We start from the raw sequence: 18,012 nt of genomic DNA on the forward strand, positions 1-18,012 counted from the left end.
GTTCCCTGCAGTACGAGTTTGTACGGCAAAAACAAACATGGAAGAGGCAAAATAATTCTTTTCTTTAGCTATCAAAATTAATTCCATTCATTCAATTTGAAGGATAGAAAAATAGAAATACAGCTGCAATGTACTGGGACCTGTATTGTGCACTTTGAGTGTGTTTCTGGAAGCACGTTTCCATTACAATTGAAAAAGCATATGTGGAACTCTAGTTAAGGGGGAACAGGATTAGTTTCCTTTTGGAAGCATAGTTCCAGTTAGTAAACTGTCTGCACTGGGCAACAAGCTTGGTAAGAAATTCAGTGAGACTGGAATTCTCCCTTGGGGGCCAGGCTAGCAGTCTTCAGTCTTCTGCCTGCTGGACTGGGATGCTTCTATTTGAGAAACACGTTGTTTCTTGTTTTGCCAACTCTTCACACTACCCCGCTTCACAAAGCTGCAGTCTTTTATGCACTCTTGATATGCTTTGAAAATAACTTGAATGTGCATCATAGGCTCCCTAGCAGGGTGCTACTTGATCTACTGCCCTGGGCTTTGAAAATGAAATTACCTCAGTAGGTGTCTGATTTTCTAGTCCCCCTGCTAGAGACAGTGTTGCACATTTGAGGTATTTTTCCCAAGATCCTGCTCTACTGCACATACTCAGTAGCTCCAAACTTCCAGAACAAGCTTACCACCGCACAGGAACACGAGCAGGGAAGTAGGTATCATGACTGGAGCAGCACTGCTGCTCCCAGAATTAACTAGAGAAGAAATGAACAACCAAACAACAGCAATCTAGAAAAAATGGTTTATTAAAAGGAAAGCTGTGATCAAAGAGGTGCTACCTCCTTAAAACGCTGCCTACAAGCAATACTTCAACTTCCACTTCACTGCTTTTGAAAATACCTGTAACCTTTCCTCACACTGCCAAGAGAAGCTAAGTTGCATCTTCCCTTTGAGCAGGAAACTACTCAAAACGCAGCTTCTTTTAAGAACAGCCCAAACTGAAGCGCAGCTCATCTGTTTCACCTGTTACCTTCCCCAGATGGGTCACGGCTGTTGCCTACAGTGATGTCTGTTCTGAGCACCTGCCTTCCCTTTCCCTGCTTGCCATCTGCAGGCACCCTCTATGTTAGGTCAGGCAGTCCTGGCTTTATGGAAATCAAGGCATGGGACGTGGTAACCCTGGGCAGGTTCTCACGCCGGGCACTGTTTGACGAGGCGGAAGGCTTCCAGGAACTCGTTGAAGTCAATGTTGCCATCCTTGTTAAAATCAATGCTGCGAACCAAGTCGTTAATGCCATCATCCGTGAGTTCAATGTTCATGTGGGAGCTGAACAGCTTCCAGGTTTGCTGGAATTCCTCAAAGGAGATGAGACCTGTGGAGGAGCATTTCAGATGCTGCAGCTGCATCTCCTGATGTGGAGATCGCTGGCTAAAACACAACTTCGAGCAGCAGAGAGGCAAATGGACATTTCAGAATCATGGGAGGGAGGAGGAGGATCCAAGCCTAAACAAAAACACCTCTAGACATACTAAAGCTCCAAAGCACAAGGGAACACAAGGCAGCGATCAACACCCCCTGCACACCTGCTTACCTGAATGGTCTCTGTCTATGATCCTGAATATGGTCTCTAAGTTGGATCTGTTTCGATAAATGACTTCCAGCAAGCTTGACTGGATGTGCTGAAAGACATGAAGACAGTTTTCATCCACCTGACACCTCTGCTCTCTGAGTTGTTACTGCAGATGTCTCCACAAATATTTTTGCTCTCCAGAACTTGCCTTATCAACCAGGTGTGTGGACCCTCAACTGGACCCTCTGCGCAGCTGCAGAACAGACCATGGGCAACTTGTCCCTTCCCAACAGCCCTCTCCTGGGCTAACAGCGAGCCAGGCTGCATTTTATAACCACTGTGGAGTTGTGTTTGCTGGGCGTAATTAACAAACTGCTACTTGGGGAGTGGAATAGTTCTCCTACTCACAAGCCTGCATCCAAAACTACCTCAAAATTTTGCTTTTGCATCCATCATCTATTTGTAAAATGGGCTGAGTGCCTCAGGACTATTTGAGCTCAGGCAAGACTTCCTATCAACTTTAGTGTGGCTTTGGATTGTGCAGGAACCGTCCACTGTCCTTTTGCACCATAATTGGTGTGCACATGCCAGGGATCTGGTGAGCAGTTGCTCACATTGTGCTTTGATGGAAGGGGGTGAGTGCTTACCTCTTGGCTCCTCTGCTCCATGGCCAGGTCATCCAGCCAGGATTTGTATTCCAGCATGCCATCCTCGGTGCTGCGCACCAGCTGTGGCCTCAGCATTCGCCAGGGCAGCCCCAGCCGCAGCACCGACTCCACTGCTGTCGCCCAGTTGCTCAGAGTGATCTTTCCTGCAGGGAAAAGGGAGACACCTCTGGGACACAGGTAGGGGAAAGCATGTGAAGGCAAAGAAAGCCTGAAACAGTGACACACAGTCTAGGCGCTGCTGACAGGACAGTGTTAATTTTGCAGTGCAGGCGCGCGCACACCGCCCCCAGGCCTCGGCAAGCTTTTTATCATTGCAACAAATTGAGGCTATAAGGCTGCCAACATCTGAACAAAGGCAAGACACTGACTTTGGGTATTTGATTAGAAATTTGCAGCCCACTGCCCATTTTAGCAGCTGCTCTAACAACTGAGCTGGATTCCTGTGAACAGTTTTGCTGCCCACGAAGAGCACAATTCTCCCCATGAGCAGCTCAGCCAGCCACTTTTTCTCCCCCAGCCCACCAATGGACAGCAACACCTCTCAGTCACTGCACCAACACAGCATTCCTGTCTGCCAGAGAAGTAAGAACTCTCCACTCCTTCCTTCAGGCTCTGACAAGAAGCAACTGCCACAGAAGACATCGCTTGCTTTGCTCTTCCCAGTGATCCCCCTCCAGGGATGAGGGAGCTCTACAGACCATTCAACCCTTCTCAAGTGACACAACAGACTTCCAGGTCCTCTTTTCCAATGCTTCAGTATTTCAGCTGCAAGGAGCTCTTCTAGGACTGGCCTCAATTGCTACACATAAGGCTCATGATGTCCTGCTTTTCCAGCACCCCCACTTTATGGTGTCACTCAGAGGCATCCACAGAGACTGAGTAACAGCAAATGACCTCTGGCAAGGTCTGATAGAGCCTCCCTGTGACAACTGTCCCTGAGCAGTCTCCCAGCCAGCCACAAACTCAGTCACTTCAGCCCTATCCAACCAGGCAAGGAACCCACAAGCCCCTCAGCTCTGAGTTACCTGTATTGTCCCCGTCGTAGGCCTTGAAGGCACTGATGAGGGCTGAGGTGTGAGCAAAGAGCTTTTCACGCAAGGCTCGAAAGGCTGACTCCTCTACTCTGCTTATTCTGGGGGATGCAGAACAAAGAGAAGCACTTGAAGGTCTTGCCATGAATCACAAGGAAAACTGCACCTTCCCTCCCAGTGTTCTACCTGGTTGGTCCATGGATTGGCCAGACCCTCACACAACTGCTCTGCTCAGCTACATCTCAGTGCTTGTGACAAGGCACTGTGTGCCCAGGGCATTTCCCTGCAGCTGATGCCAGGAGACCCTGCATTCATTTGTCAAGTAACAAAGCAAAAGAGAACCTCAGAAAAAGGTCAAAAGCTAAAACCTGGCATAAAAAAGCTGAAAAACCAGCAACCTTTAGAAAAATCCCCTTGGAATTTTGTTAACATTCCCTTCTCAAGCCTTGAGCAACTTCAAGTACAAAGCTTGATCCCTCCTTTAGAGCTATTCTTTAGAAAATCAAGGTGTGAAAGTTCATCTTCAGAGTCAAACTTCGTAGAAGTGCATGAAGTATTTTGACTTGGAAAAATTTTGACTTGGCAAAGAGAGCAACTGGAAAGCCTTGCCTTTGGGTCATATTGAGCATATGGGCTGTCTTGTTTGCTTGGTACTGAACAAAGTGGGGGATGAGGTCTGGTCCCAGCTTCACATAGGCTCCCCTGTTGCTGCCGATCTCGTAGTAGTTTGAGGCTGAAAAGATGGTCAACACCTAATCCCAAAAAAAGAGGCATTTGCAGTCAGTACATACATCCTGTAATATTTATATATGTGACAACAACTCACTTGATCCCCTCCAAAAGGAACAGATTGTGAATACACCATTTTTAACATCTTTTACATCTTTACAGAGAAGAGGGAGAGTCAGGTGGCAGCCGGCCTGGAAGCCTCGCAGGTGTGAGTTCCTCATGGGTGGCACCAGTTAGACGTGCATCTGGCCACATGCTGGGCTCCCGCAATTCACCTGCGCTCTCGCCCATCAGTTCCTTTCTCCAGAGTCTGAGTGCCCTGACAAAGCCACTGACCTGACTGTGAATCCTCTGAGAACAGAACTCACCTGCAGCAAGCTCAGTAACACCCTTCTGTAGCACATCTGCAACAGCAGCTGCACTAAGTGGGGCCATGGCACAAGTGGGTTCTCAAGCACCACACACAAGGACACTGTTTGCCTGCACAGGCATGTCCCTGGCAGAGCAGGTGGCTCCAGATTGCCCTGAACTAAGACTTCAGATGGAAACACACTTCAGTTAACTCCCACTAAGCCTGTTCAAGGATTTTACATGTGCTTAGAGCCCCACTGGAAGAAATACAGAACTGAGACAAGCCACTCCCCCAGAAACCCTGTCCTGGGAGGATGGAAACCCAAGTGTCCTTCATACCACCCCCAACTGACCTTGCGGTTGTGGCAGAACTCATAGCCCTCCTGCTTGCACTCGTGAGAGCGGATCAGGAACTGCAAGCTGTACTTCTCAAGGAACTTCTCTGTCACATCAGGCCCAAAGTAGCATCCACCACCTCGCACCTTATTTTCTCTGCAGCCCTCCTGAGGCGTGGGGTCGCTCCAGAGGATGTCTAACACCTGAAAGGATTGGCAAGTTCACTGAATCACTGAATCCCCCCCTAGACTGCTGCTATAACCATAGTGCAGAGGAACAGACGTGTTTCCTGCATTCCAGCCAAAGACTGTCACAGACCTGGGCCACCTCACAAGTGGCAGTGTTGTTGGCCAGGAGCTACACACACATCCAAAGTGTCTGGGGAAAGAGAGATGCATAGGTCAGGCCTGATATCGGCTGCCTTTGCTAGCATTAAGATGCCCAAGAGCCTTACCTGTCTTCCTCCATCCCAAAACACAAGTCCCAGGGCAAGAACAACCAGCAGATCTTGTGGCCATTAGCAGGCTTAGTATTAAATGCCTTTGTTCTCTAGCCAGGACATTCTGCAGCCTCTAGAGATACAAGTGCTGACCCAGTAACCACTGTTTGGATTAAAGTTTAATTTCTTTAACCCTGACATCAATATATATAGCGCTAGGGTGAAAAGGTGTGCAGTGCTGGAAGGTCACATTTAATGTCAACTAAGTAACCGTGGTTTCAGAGCACACAGAAGAGACTCTCAGGCTGGAAAGGAAGTCCCCAGCTGCTCCTCTCAGAAAGTAACAAAGGGACCCAACAAAATACTCCCCAGCCACACAGAGCAGCCCTTCCCGGCCACCTCCCGCTGAAGGGCCAACTGCTGCAGGAGGCACCCACAGCACACCCAGCTCAGGACCCTGCTTAGACTCCTCACCTGCTTCCACTCCTCCTGGCGACTCCAGCACGGCTCATCATCCACACCCTTCAAGGAGACCATGCTGGAATAGGTGAGCTCCTCTGGCTCTGACTCACTGATGTCCACCAGCCGGCGGCACGTGTCAATTTGCTCCTGCACCGTCTGCCGGAGCCACCTGGAGAACTCCAGCCTGTTGGCTGTGCTGGGAGCCTGGGCTGACTGGGGCTGCAGGGATAACCTGGGAGCTGCCTCATTCCCTGCTGCATCAGTGCCCGATTCCCTCTCACCATTTATGGCCTGTATTTCTTTTCTACTCGACTCCTTTCTTTTCTTCAGCCTTAACACAGAAATAAACTGAAAGAGGTAAGAGAAATGGAGCTGGTAACACAGCATGAAAACCCAGATCTCCAGCTCTAACACCTTCCATTGGCAGACTTGAAGTGATCCAAGCCCCCAGAGCCCACTCCCTTCTGCCATCAACTGCTGCTTGACTGTGGGGAACTACTAGTGCCATCCTCTCATACAAGCCATCCTGGGTTTACAGCTGGGCCCTACATCCATCACATCTCACTCTCCTTCATTGACTTCATGCACACAGATTTCATCTGCAATGGCAACTGTGCAGCAGAGCAAAGGAAATGTTAGTGACTAATACAAGAGCTGTCATTATATTTGGAGAAGGAAAGTGATATTGCCCAACTAGAGAGTGAGGCAGAGACAATAAGTTAAATGACTTATCAAAATCCTTCTGGAAACCTAGGGGGTAAAAGCAGGCTAAGGAGCTGCGGGACAATGTCTCATCATCACTGTGTTTTTACTTCAGCACCAGCACATATTCCAGAAACCAACAGTGCTTCATCCTGTCACAGCTCGTGCACACACACACTAACAAACCGAAGCCTACACCTAAACACAAGTTTCTCTAGGAAGACCATCTCTTAGATTTGTCTCGTCAACAGCCAAGATGACATGCAGAAATGAGCTCCCCACCACAAATCAGCAACACTTGTCTTTTCAGTAACTGGGAAATAAAACCTACTTTGTCCCTTTGAATTTTCTCAAGCATGTCCAGGTCAGTGGTGTCAGAGATGCCCCCGTGAATAATGAGGACTTTCTGATCAATCAGGGTGGCCAGGGGCAGCCAACAGAATACATTCTGAAACATCTTCAAGATTTTCTTCCCATGCACCTGAGCGAAAGTAAAAAAAAGATAAAGCATCAAGTCTTTTAAACACACGTCTCACATGGTAAAGGAGACACAAACATTGGCCTACCTTGTATTTCTGCATCACTTCCTTGGTGAAACCATAGCTAAAGGAACAGGAGAAAGGAAGCTCAGTGGGATTTTGCACAACGCCCTCGACATCGTGCTCAGCCCTGCACAGAAGCCGTACCGTAAGTTCACCATGTGGTCCTCGTGGTTCCCGCGGTTGAGATGAACCTCCTTGGGATAGATCAGGAGGAAGGTAAAGAGGATAACAAGGATCTCAAGGGACTGCTTGCCTCTGTCTACAAAGTCCCCATTGAACACGTAGGACTTGGAAGGGGAAGGAAGGCCGTTCTGTAAGAGCAAGGAACAGGCAGATATCACCAGAGAGGCCTCCCCCCAGCTGCAGTCACTCGCTCCCGGTCCCAGGTTACCACAGTTCCCTGCTCATATTTATCCTGTGGGCCCCAGCAGTGAAACTGGCAGTCACAAAGGTTTATCATTGGTATCAGCAGTAGAAAAATACCCATTGGCAGTAATAAAACTGACATGGATATCAGATTTCCAGGTCAGCAAGGGAGTAAGCTACTGATTTGTGAAGCCATTTAAAACAAATCAAATTGACTTGGGGAATTGTACACGACTGACCCAATTTTGCAAACGCTTCTCAACACGACCCATGGGATACCCATTGCAATGCCTGGACAGCCTCCCTCTTCAAATTTGGTGCCTACCTTGTAAAAGATGAGGAACAAGTCATCCAGCTGGCCGTGCAAATCTCCTAGCAGGCACAAAGAGACAAGTCACAGCATATTTACCTTGAACTCAAAAAAAAAACACCCATACATCCTTTATAAATTAATCCCCACTGAAATACTTTGAGAATGTGATACACTCCACTACAGGGAATTGCAAGCCTAGAGAAAAAGGACGTGATGTAAGGCTTGAGCTGAAGTCTGAGAAGTGCAGTAAAAAATCCTACACCATTTGCTGAAGACTGATTTAGAAACTTTTTTCATTTATCTCCTGTGATGGCACAGCACGGCACAAGATTGGTATTACATGGGAGAAAGCTTTGCATTCAAAATAACAATCTAATTCTCTTTTAACATAATAGTGCGGAGAGAGGTTTTCCAGAGGCTGATAGCATGCAAAAGTCTGAGCTACGTATTTTGCAGAAATATCTCAATATTTTAACATTAGTCAGAGTAGGAAAAAAGTAAAAAGCTTTGTCTCAAATTTACTTATAGGATGCAAAGATGCGATAACATTCCAGATCTGCATGCATTTGCTGGTGCTCACCCAGAACAGCTCCAGGATTTTGTTGTTTAAAAAATCCCAGACCACAGAACAGGTCAGACCACTACCAAGTTCTGTGACCAGTCCTCAGCTGTGTGTGGTTTCTGTGGTTTAGTAAAACAGCTCCAAGTTTGGGGTGAGAGAAAAAAGGTCACCTGGGTATTTCAGACAGACCCAGCTGCCTCTCAAGTCATCACACACTCAGCTTATAGAGAGCATTTGTGTTCCAAGTTCAGTACAGAGGGAGGCATCGTGCTCTCACTATCATTTTCTCTCTGTCCCACCCCCTCCCATAGGAGCTGCAAGGGACCCACCACACACGGTGACCTCCTCGCTGTAGCAGGTGGAGACGTGGCTGATGTTTGGCAACTGCTTGAGGTGCTTCCTGGTCTCGTGCAGGAGGTTTAAGACATAGCGAGCGTGGAGCTGCTACTGGGAGAAAGTGAAGGGATTAAAGCAGGAAATCAGTGGCCTCTGAGCAGCACTACCGTGGCTGCAAAGACTCTACCAGGATAGCCGGGGTGGCAGAAACTCTCCCTGGGGTGGCAGTCTGTGCTGACCTATGGGCTTACAAACAAGATGAGGGAAATATTGGGAAACTGCAAGATGGCAGACACTTGCCCAGTGCAGCTCAGCCTCGGCACTGAGAGGGCTGGCAAAGCAACCCTAAAGCCCCACAGCACACCTTGTGGACAAGGCTATACCCACACTAGGCCACATCACCTCCAGGAGCAGCTGAAATTCCAGCCCAATATCACAGGTAAGAAGTTGCTCCTCTAGAGCCTTCTTAGCTTTTCCACATTTAACCAGTCTGTGAGTTTCCACATATCCTGCAGTGATAGAGATGCTCAAAGCCAGGGTGTAGGCATTTAATACAGTTGGGATATGAGACACCTTTGGTTTAGAAGTTCTCTTTGGAGAAGGGGTGTTTTTGCCTATTTTGGAGTTCAAGCACATCAGCTGAGGGATGGCAGCAGAACACTGCAGTTGGATCAAGACTTGTCTTGCTAGTGCAGGAGTGATACTCAACTTCCTCATCAAAAAAACTCACAGTTTACATTTTAAATCAGAGTGGCATAGCACAAAACATAGTAATTGGCTATTTCTCTCTGGGCCATCCTATACTTATTTACAAACTGAGAAATTCAAACAAACAATGGTGAAAAGTTTTAACATGACATGTTGCTAATTTTTCCCTTAAAAAATAAAACTCAGGTTAATCTTGGTACACCCCTATATATAAAGTATTTGGTTTTGTTAGGAATATATTTTCAAAAATAAGAACATTTCTATGGCATTAGGAAATACCATATAGTTTCCAGCCCCATAATTAACAGCCAGCCAGCTGAGCTTGGTAAGAAAGCTAAGACCAAATCATCTATCCTACACCCTTGTTCAGAGAAGGGAAAAGCATGGTACCTTTTGGGATCCTTACTTGTTTCTGTTGGAAGGCTTCCAGCAAGGCCGTGGCATGGTCAGGGAGGAGAGGGAAAGAGAGATGGGGTCCAGTGTAGGAGTCTGGCACCTCTATGGATTCATAGTCACAGTACTTTTCCAACTCTGCCTCTTTGTAACTTTCCCCACTTATCAACATGCGACTGATAAAATCCCCTGGACAGCCAATAAGTGGGGTTGGTTTTTAAAAAAAAAAATTTAAAAAAGAGAGAAACAAAAAAGAGGTTAATTGGCTCCAGGTATCATTCTACCTGTATCAGTAATTTGCTGCTACAGAAGAGCTGTTTGCTTAGGCTGGCACTCGGGAGCAGTTGCAGCCATGGAAGCTGGGTGCTGCTCGGCACTGCTACAAATCTTGCAGCAGGGGAAAGGCTGCAGAGAAATCTCCATGTGCACTGTGCACCATTCCGTGATTCTGTGAAAAAATACTCAACTTTTATGCCTCTTTCCAGCTCCTAAGAGCAGGAATTACCCCCCATCCCTTGCACAGCTCGTAGTCTCCAGGCAATTCACTCTATTCCTGATGCCATCACTCTTGAGACTCTTGGCCACATGTGCCATCCTGAAGATTGCCCAGCACTGGGCAATGAATAATACAAGGTGCAGCCTTTGGAACTGCTGGTGCCACATCTAACAATAGCACACACACTTACTCTCTTTGCTGCTGCTTGGTGTGAACTGGTCCATGAGGTAACTGAAGAAGTTGTGAAGCTGCAGGAAGAGGGAGAGCCCATCATTCACCCCAGAATTAAACTCAACCGAGTAGCAACCTATCATCATTATCTTTCTGGAAGTATTATCTCTGCCCTTCTCATGCTGTCTGCTATGTACAGCAACTCTCATTGTACCAAATTAAGTTTTGACTGTCTTGAGATGAATTCAAAACAGTGGCTTTACCTTCAGCCACAGGCACAAGGATGCTATGAGCCCCTCCTCTCCCTGAGAGGAGTCAGCCATGTAAGAGAACTTCAATCCAAATTAAAACGTAGCAAACCAAATAGACTTGCTTATTGTGTTCAGACTCCAGAAAAGCCCTGTTAAATGGCTCTTATGGCTCGCTTTTGAGGTTCATTACTTCGTGTTTTATGCAACATAAGCAGGCAGGGAATCCATAGGTTAAAAAGAGGCAGGAAACCCTGCCCACTGAAGCACTTAGAGGGTTACCAGCCAGAGTCAGAAAGCCAGAGTCTGGCACAGAAACCACCTTCCCACGTGCTTTCCTACCTGCTCTTTTCCTTGGCACCATACCTTGATCTGATCCTGCTCACAGGCATACTCAATGGATTGAAAGATTCTCCAGGTGCAGCGGCGGCGCATTTCCAGCCGAGCCACGTGGCGCCGATACCATTGCTGGATCAAGACAGCTGCCTTGAAAGCTGGGGGACAACAACAGAACCAAGCTGCTGAGCAGCACTGCCTGCAGCTGAGGCACCTGCAACAGCTCCTTCCCCACCCCTGAACATGGAAGAAAACTTGTCCTTTTCAGGAAAAAGTTTCCAGGAATTGTACCCTTGTGCCTCAGGGCAACAAGACCCTCTTCTTTTTGCCTTTGTATTTGCAAGAGGTTGACCTGACCAGAGACCTCTGAAGCACTTGAAACCACTGCTGCTGGTTCCTCAGCACCAGCGTGAACCACAAAGTATTAGGGCCTAAAAGCCCTAACATGTTCTTCAGTATTATTAGATAATATCCTCACTTTCTACCTACCATGGTAATTTTTATGTCCATGTTACCATCCCTAGGTGCTGGGGCTTCAGGAAACCAGAAATCTAACTGAGGCCATGCAAGGAGTTGGGGGAAGACAGGATACAAAGTTTCCTTCTAGAGCCTTAAAAATATGGGGATTTTCTACCTCTCTTTATGAGAAATAAATACCTCAGCTTTTGCAACTGTGCAAGAAGGATCCTATTGCAGCATTAATATCAACATACCATTACCTTACAATAAAATAAAGACAAAGCTACACCCACTGTGAAAAGGGGGAAGCAGAACTTTGGCCATTTAATGGCACAGAATGAACGAGATGGCAGAATTTTCAGGTGCCTATTTGAGACTGAAACCACAGCCAGGGCTGACACCAGCTATTTCCCACCAAATTATGGCCATCTGCCCTTTGATCTTTAAAACACAGCCTCTGTATTCTCCCAATTCTAGTGTGTTCCCTTTAAAGATCATTTCAGATGGGATGTGCGCACGTTTCAATTGAAGTACATTGGTGCAGTTAAACATTCCCTTTTTCAAGTTCTGCCACAGAATTTTACGTACCTCTAGGATCTGTCATCCTCCTTAGCTGGCCTTGATCCCATTTGGACCAGCTCTGCTACTTGGCATTTCTCTTTGGATTACACTGCGTGCCTTCCTGTTCCTTTCTGGAGCCCCACCCATGAGCCCTATACTTAAAACACCTTCTAACACTGCTTCTCCATCACCTTTCGCCGAGGGGGGAAAGGGATGAGTGCTGTATCCACAGGCTGGCTTCAAAATCCAAGGACAGCAACAGAGGTAGGGAACTAGGCCTGATGCAGAAGGTATATTCCCTTGTCACGTTCACCAAAGCAGCAAGAGCAATGGCAGGTGTGTGGGAAAACCTTCATTCAAAAGAAGAAAATCCCTCACCTCTACCCAAAGGCTGCTATACACTGGCAAGAGACAAAGACACAAAGACACCATATTAATTCCATCAGTTTGCATTAATTACACAACAAATGGCCCTCCAAGTACTTCTTCAGGAAACAGTGACCTTTCCCTAAAGAAGGTATCTCTATGGATTATATACTGAAAATAATCTTTTAAATGATGATTCTCTTTCAGCACTGGGAATTGCAGAGCACAAAAAAGGAAGATCTACAGCTGCTGTTCAGCAGGGGTCTGAGACACCCTGAAGCTGTGGGCAAGAAGGTGAGATTTGGCAAGCCTTAACTCAGGAGTAACTTCTGTATTCTTTGCCTTCTGTCTTGGTGAGAAAACACTTACTGGTCTGCTGGGCTTTGAAAAAAATTCCTTGTGATGACTCCACGCATACCAATGAAAACCACAACTTTAGAAACAGTAAAAATTAAACCCATCAAAGACATGTTGTCAAGTGCACAGTTAACATAAATACCACCATCCACAGTACTTAAGTGTTTACTCTGCTTTTACAGAGACCAACTCTGCAACTGAAAAAGCCTGGTATTGTAATTTAGCGGCTTACCTGGGGATTTATACCTGGCAGTGTTAGTATCAGTTTGTGAAAAAAAAAACAACAAAACAAAACCAAAGAGACTTAGCCACATTTTATGATGAACTATACCATCTATCACATAAGATGCTGCAAGCATATCAAAGTGGCAGCACTCAAACCAGACTTCACTCCAAGGCAGGGCCAGTTGAACAGCATTTTCCATTGCAAACAGCCTGCAGATCTCGTGCAGGGAGGACAGGGATGACATCTGGCACACTGCATTTGGGCAGAAAGTGCTAAGCAGCTACCCCTGCTGCAGATGGCCAGATCTGAAGGGTGTTGAGAACCGAAGGCTAGAAATTCCCAGAGGCTTTACTGCAGTGGGCAACTGTTGCTGAGGTGTCAGATGTAATACAAGGTTTCTAACAAGTAACTAGTGTTGTGTTACACTTGATCATCTTAAAATAACCATGAGCTTGTTGGAAAAGGCCATGGACTTCTGGTGCTATGGGTGACAGGTAAGTCTAAGTTTACTAAAGAGTTTTTCAACAGTAACAAGCACAAGTCTGAGTTACAAACTTGTCCCCACTTTCAATCCTTATTTTATTTTCCAACTACTTGCAAACAGTTTGTCGCAGCATGCTGTTCTGCCAGTGCCCAGGGCTACATGATTCAAACAACAAAGACCATTTATTTACTTTTGAACTCCTCCTTACATCTAAGGTCTTCTTCATCAACTCCCTCTGTTCCACAGCAGACACAGGCACACACCCACAAAACTGACAACATTACAGAGGGCTTCATAAAAGTAAATCACCACAGCTTTGAGAGCCATCAACAAGTTAGGTTATTAGCAGAGATAAAGAGCACTGTGCTGATGTAGTTAGACAAAATGCACACTTTCTGTTATACAGCTTTTCATAGCCACACTGTTTCACCATGTTTATAACCAGATTTATTTTGGGTTTGCTAATGCATCTGCTCAATCAGACCTGCACCAGTAAGAGCCTTGGAAAATAATCCAGGAAAAGTAGCAGGGTAACAACTGTCTCACGTCAGCCGAAACAAAACCTGCATTACGCAGCAAGTGTTTAATCCAGCAGGTTGGTCCTAATTGCTGCTTCATTTCTGGTTAGATTTTAACCTACTTCTCGTCTAAATTGCTGTTATTTCCTCAACCCTGTTGTATTCTGCCTGACACCTGAGAATTCTTCTCACAGGATACCGAAAGATGCTCACTTCAATGCTATTAAAACAGGTAACTGAGAGGAGAAACACATTCCCTGCAACCTCCCCACAGCACAAGAAGGAGAAAACAAGAAAAGATCGCTTTTCTACAAGTCACTCACCACTTTCAGACTTCTGCAGGGAGTACTTGTACTGGATATTTACAGAACTACCAGATCCCATGTTCTCCAACCAATGCTCCGACGTTGCAGACTGGCTCAGTGTCACCAAAACCACAAACGAGATGCAGGGAAGACCATTTGGTCAGAATCAGAACAGCTGCAACACCTCCCACAGTGCCAAGAATCTACAATTAAATATATTAACACATAATATTAACGACCAGATGGCCTCTCTTGTGCCCAAGTACATTTTCCACTACCAGGTTTCTCCAGCTAATCCCAGACAAGCAGATGAAGACTTCTGTCTCACTGCTTCACATTTCAAGTGAGCTTTATAAACAGGAATCAGTTCAGCACCTTTAGCTACTTGCATAACAATAGGTACTGTGATTGTTTGGCAAACATATTAAAAGCTTTTTAATACTGTTTCATTTTTAATACTGTTAATTCATTAAAAAGTCATTAAGAAGCAGCGTGTGCAGACAAATACTATGTAGTGGAGACAAATATTCACCCTGTAAAGGATAACTCATTATGAGGGATGAACACACACCTGATATTTAATCTGACCACAGCTAGCAGGAAGCTGAGTCTAAAATAACAATTAGCTACCAGAAGAAAATAACCAGCTTTGTTAAACACTGCTCGCCTTCATCTCATGTATCTGCTAAAGTGTGGGAGCTTATTATGCCATCAATTGCCAGTATAAAAGGGCAGACATGCAGACTTAACCTCACTGCTGTGGAAGCTCCGGTCAGAGTAAACAGATCCTAATGCAAGATTAGGTCAAACTCGGAAGGAGTTGAGGATAACCAAATTGTCCTTCACAGTCAGACATATTTCCTCTGGAAAATAAACAGTCACATAATACTGCCAAAGCAGCCCCAGGCTGTATCACTGAAGAATTCAACAGAATCTTATCTTCTCCTGAAACTCAGGGAGGGGAAAGCTGCAAAATGGAGGGAAGGAAATAAACACCTGTAAAAATGTTAGGACTGGTGTTGGCAGGAGAACACAGCTGAAAGTATTTTGAGAGGTCAGGACAGATTAACTACAAAGGCACTTGTACCCAGGAGAAGAAAACTCCTCCTTTCCTCACTTCCTGCAATCCTTTTGCCTCGTCCTGTCTCTCTCCACCTAACCCCCGTCTTCCCTCTCAAAATAGCTCAGATCCACACAAACACTAATTGAAGGAGCGCATCTGGTGTTGTGTAAGGTGAGCAACCCATGTTTGCTCAGGAAGGTGAGCCCTGCTCAGCCACACCGCAGCACAGGGAGCTTTTAAAGCACAGCCAAGACTGGAACTCTCTGTCCCTCACCCAGGATGCCCAACTGTACAATGGCATCCTCACAATGCCACGAGTGGGTGACAACAGGGTGCACTGCAATGCTCTCAGCGGAACAGCTACACCCTTGTTTTATTCTAACAATAATGTTTCTTACCAATGTCACAAAATGCCTGAAATAGCTGCCAAATTACACCCAGTTTTACCTAGTGCTTCACCTTCTTTGTGCTCAAATAATGCAGGTACTCTGACAGCTTTCCACATTATTAACTGCTCCAAGGGACAACTGCAGACAAAATGCACCAGTTATAGCTCTTGTTTGTAACCTCCTGTACCAGGGAAATTGGAACTCAGGAAAAAGTTGACAACTTTTGAGCGTAGGCCCATCTGGCCTATCCAAACCAAAATTTCACTTAACACAGATCTGAGGATTCAGCAAGTTTCCACTTTCCAGAGAAGCAATGATATAAATTATTCATTCTGCATTGGCCCCTCTCCCAGGAACTAGAACACTTCTAGATTACTTCTAAAACAATGGAGAACAAATCTGAAGCAAACATTCAAATATGGTGTTCAGCCTGCTGAAGGTGTGTTCAGGGGTACCACCTGCCTACTTAGATAAAATGTGACCTTCATACTGCTTGCCTGCTTTGATAAAGGCAGGTGGTACGCCTGACCTTGGATTTGATGGCACCTTTGACAACAGTTTTTTTCTCATCTCCTTCTCTCCCTGCAAAATCAACAGGCATTTATTATTAGGGCAGCCCCACTTTAAACACATTTCAGCCATCCATACAGAGGCATCACCTAATGTTAGTCTGCCCTAATTATCATATTATGGAAAGGCTTATCAACAGGTTCCTCCCAAGCAGTTCCTGGAGCCATGAACTTTTACATTTGTTGCCCTCAGATTTTTGGTCAGGGGCACAACCTGAGCAAAGGAGTGCCCAGGAGTAAATCAGGCTCCAATGGAATCAAACCTATTCCAAGGCTGGAAAGACTGAGGAAGAAACAGAACCAGCACCTTGGATCCTTCCTCATCCATCCAACACTTCCCTTCCTAAATTCCTGTACCTGAAAAATGGAAGAGGAACAGAGACCCATCAAGGCACAGCCTCCACGACAGGATGAACTGAGCAGCAGCAGCATCACTTCAGGTACAGGTTGTATTGAACTTCCAGGTGAGAAACATGATCCAGACAGCAAACAGCCAGCTAACAACCACCCCTTCCTCATATTACTCTCGTCTGCCAGTCCTCTCCCACAGAGATATTTCCTTCTCTCTGGAACAGGCTTTCCTCACACCTCCTTCACACAGGGCAGTCCCTGGTATGCACCACAGCACAGTGCCTGCCAGCAGACACCCATGCACGGTAAAGGCAGGTGACAAAAGCCACTGCACACATTTCAACCACCACTAAAAAGTCACGGACTCGAGGGCCCCACACAGACACAGAGAATCTGTGAAACACCAAGTTCAGGGCCTCAGGGGAAGACCACGCACACACAGAGAAGATGCACATTGCCTGACCACCATAGGTAATGTTTCACAGGCAGGAGAGAGACACAGCAGCCAGAATAATCCATGCACTTCCCAAGCCATTGGGTAACAGTTCTTGAAACTCTTCAAACACAAGCAGAAGTTCAGTAACACCACCTAGTACCCCAGGAAATTCAGGAAAGGAAACCTTACACCAATCCACTCGAGTCAATCACCCCAAAACACAAACAACAAAAGCCTAGGTAAATTTCCTGGCTTAAGCTACTTAACTTCTCCAAAACCAAAGCAAAGGACAGCATTCTGAACCAAATCCTACACACAGGGAACTTGGGCACATCACAGACATTTGCAGGACATGGTCCTCGACCCACAGGACCCACAGGAAATAACTCAGCTCATGTGAAAGTCTGCTCCTAGCAAAGGTGACACTTCTTGTATCATGGATGGGATGCCCACTAACCTGACAGTTTTATCAGCTTTCCAGCAATGAAGGGAACAGGTGAGCAGAACAGCGAAGGCAACAGGAGGACATAACAGACTAGAAAGTTTACTAGGGAAAAACCTAAAAGAGATGTTGGAGAGAAAAAGTTCTGCTAAAAGGAAAAACATCAAGAGTTTAAGAGCTACACATTAACTAAAAACCGATCAAATACTTCTTCCAAGGGAAAAAATGCTAGCAGGCACTAGGGAAAGCAACAATCCTACCTTGCCTCTGAGAGTAAATACCTAGAGGTATGGCCCACGTGCACATCAGACCTGGCACCACTCGTAGCTGCAAACAAGATGGTGAAGCGTGTTGTATTTCAAACACACACCCACAACACAGCTAATGCAATGCCAAAAAGGGGAATTACAGATAAAAAACTCCCAAATGCAGTTTTCTACACCTTGGCATACAAAAAAGGATATTTTACTTCAAACTTGAAGCTATTTGTGAAGACAAAACCCTGCTGCAAAGAATTAAAAAGGAAAATGCAACTTACCTTGCCAAGTCCTAATTTATGGATTTGTTGAGATAAACACAACTGAAGCTCTCCACTTGATAAATTTTGGTTGTATTCAGTACCCAAATGACCGATGATTTCTGATGCTATTTGTTTAGTTACAAATGCAAAATCTCCTCCTCAGAATCCAAAAAATAAAGTAAGGTGTTCCCTTGGGCAGGCAGCACAACAGGCCA

The 18,012-nt window shown here is 45.9% G+C and overlaps 1 protein-coding gene across 1 annotated transcript; it reads right to left on the reverse strand.

Annotated features, from left to right (window-relative positions):
* Positions 1 to 900: 900 nt before the first annotated feature.
* On the reverse strand, positions 901 to 18,007 carry PPEF2 (protein phosphatase with EF-hand domain 2). Its single transcript, XM_088056993.1, has 17 exons — positions 17,816 to 18,007; positions 14,046 to 14,230; positions 10,782 to 10,909; positions 10,187 to 10,244; positions 9,514 to 9,689; positions 8,393 to 8,507; positions 7,514 to 7,560; positions 6,967 to 7,133; positions 6,847 to 6,883; positions 6,612 to 6,761; positions 5,591 to 5,926; positions 4,695 to 4,880; positions 3,871 to 4,013; positions 3,256 to 3,362; positions 2,210 to 2,373; positions 1,584 to 1,671; positions 901 to 1,364 (listed from the first exon to the last, which is right to left on the reverse strand). The coding sequence occupies exons 2-17, from the start codon at positions 14,104 to 14,106 to the stop codon at positions 1,183 to 1,185; spliced, it is 2,145 nt and encodes a 714-aa protein (XP_087913119.1). The 5' UTR covers positions 14,107 to 14,230; positions 17,816 to 18,007; the 3' UTR covers positions 901 to 1,182.
* Positions 18,008 to 18,012: the final 5 nt, after the last annotated feature.

The sequence above is a fragment of the Pseudopodoces humilis genome, chromosome 6 (assembly GCF_049639895.1).
Source record: "Pseudopodoces humilis isolate 2021_Gansu_Grassland_sample_001 chromosome 6, ASM4963989v1, whole genome shotgun sequence".
Lineage (NCBI taxonomy): Eukaryota > Metazoa > Chordata > Aves > Passeriformes > Paridae > Pseudopodoces > Pseudopodoces humilis.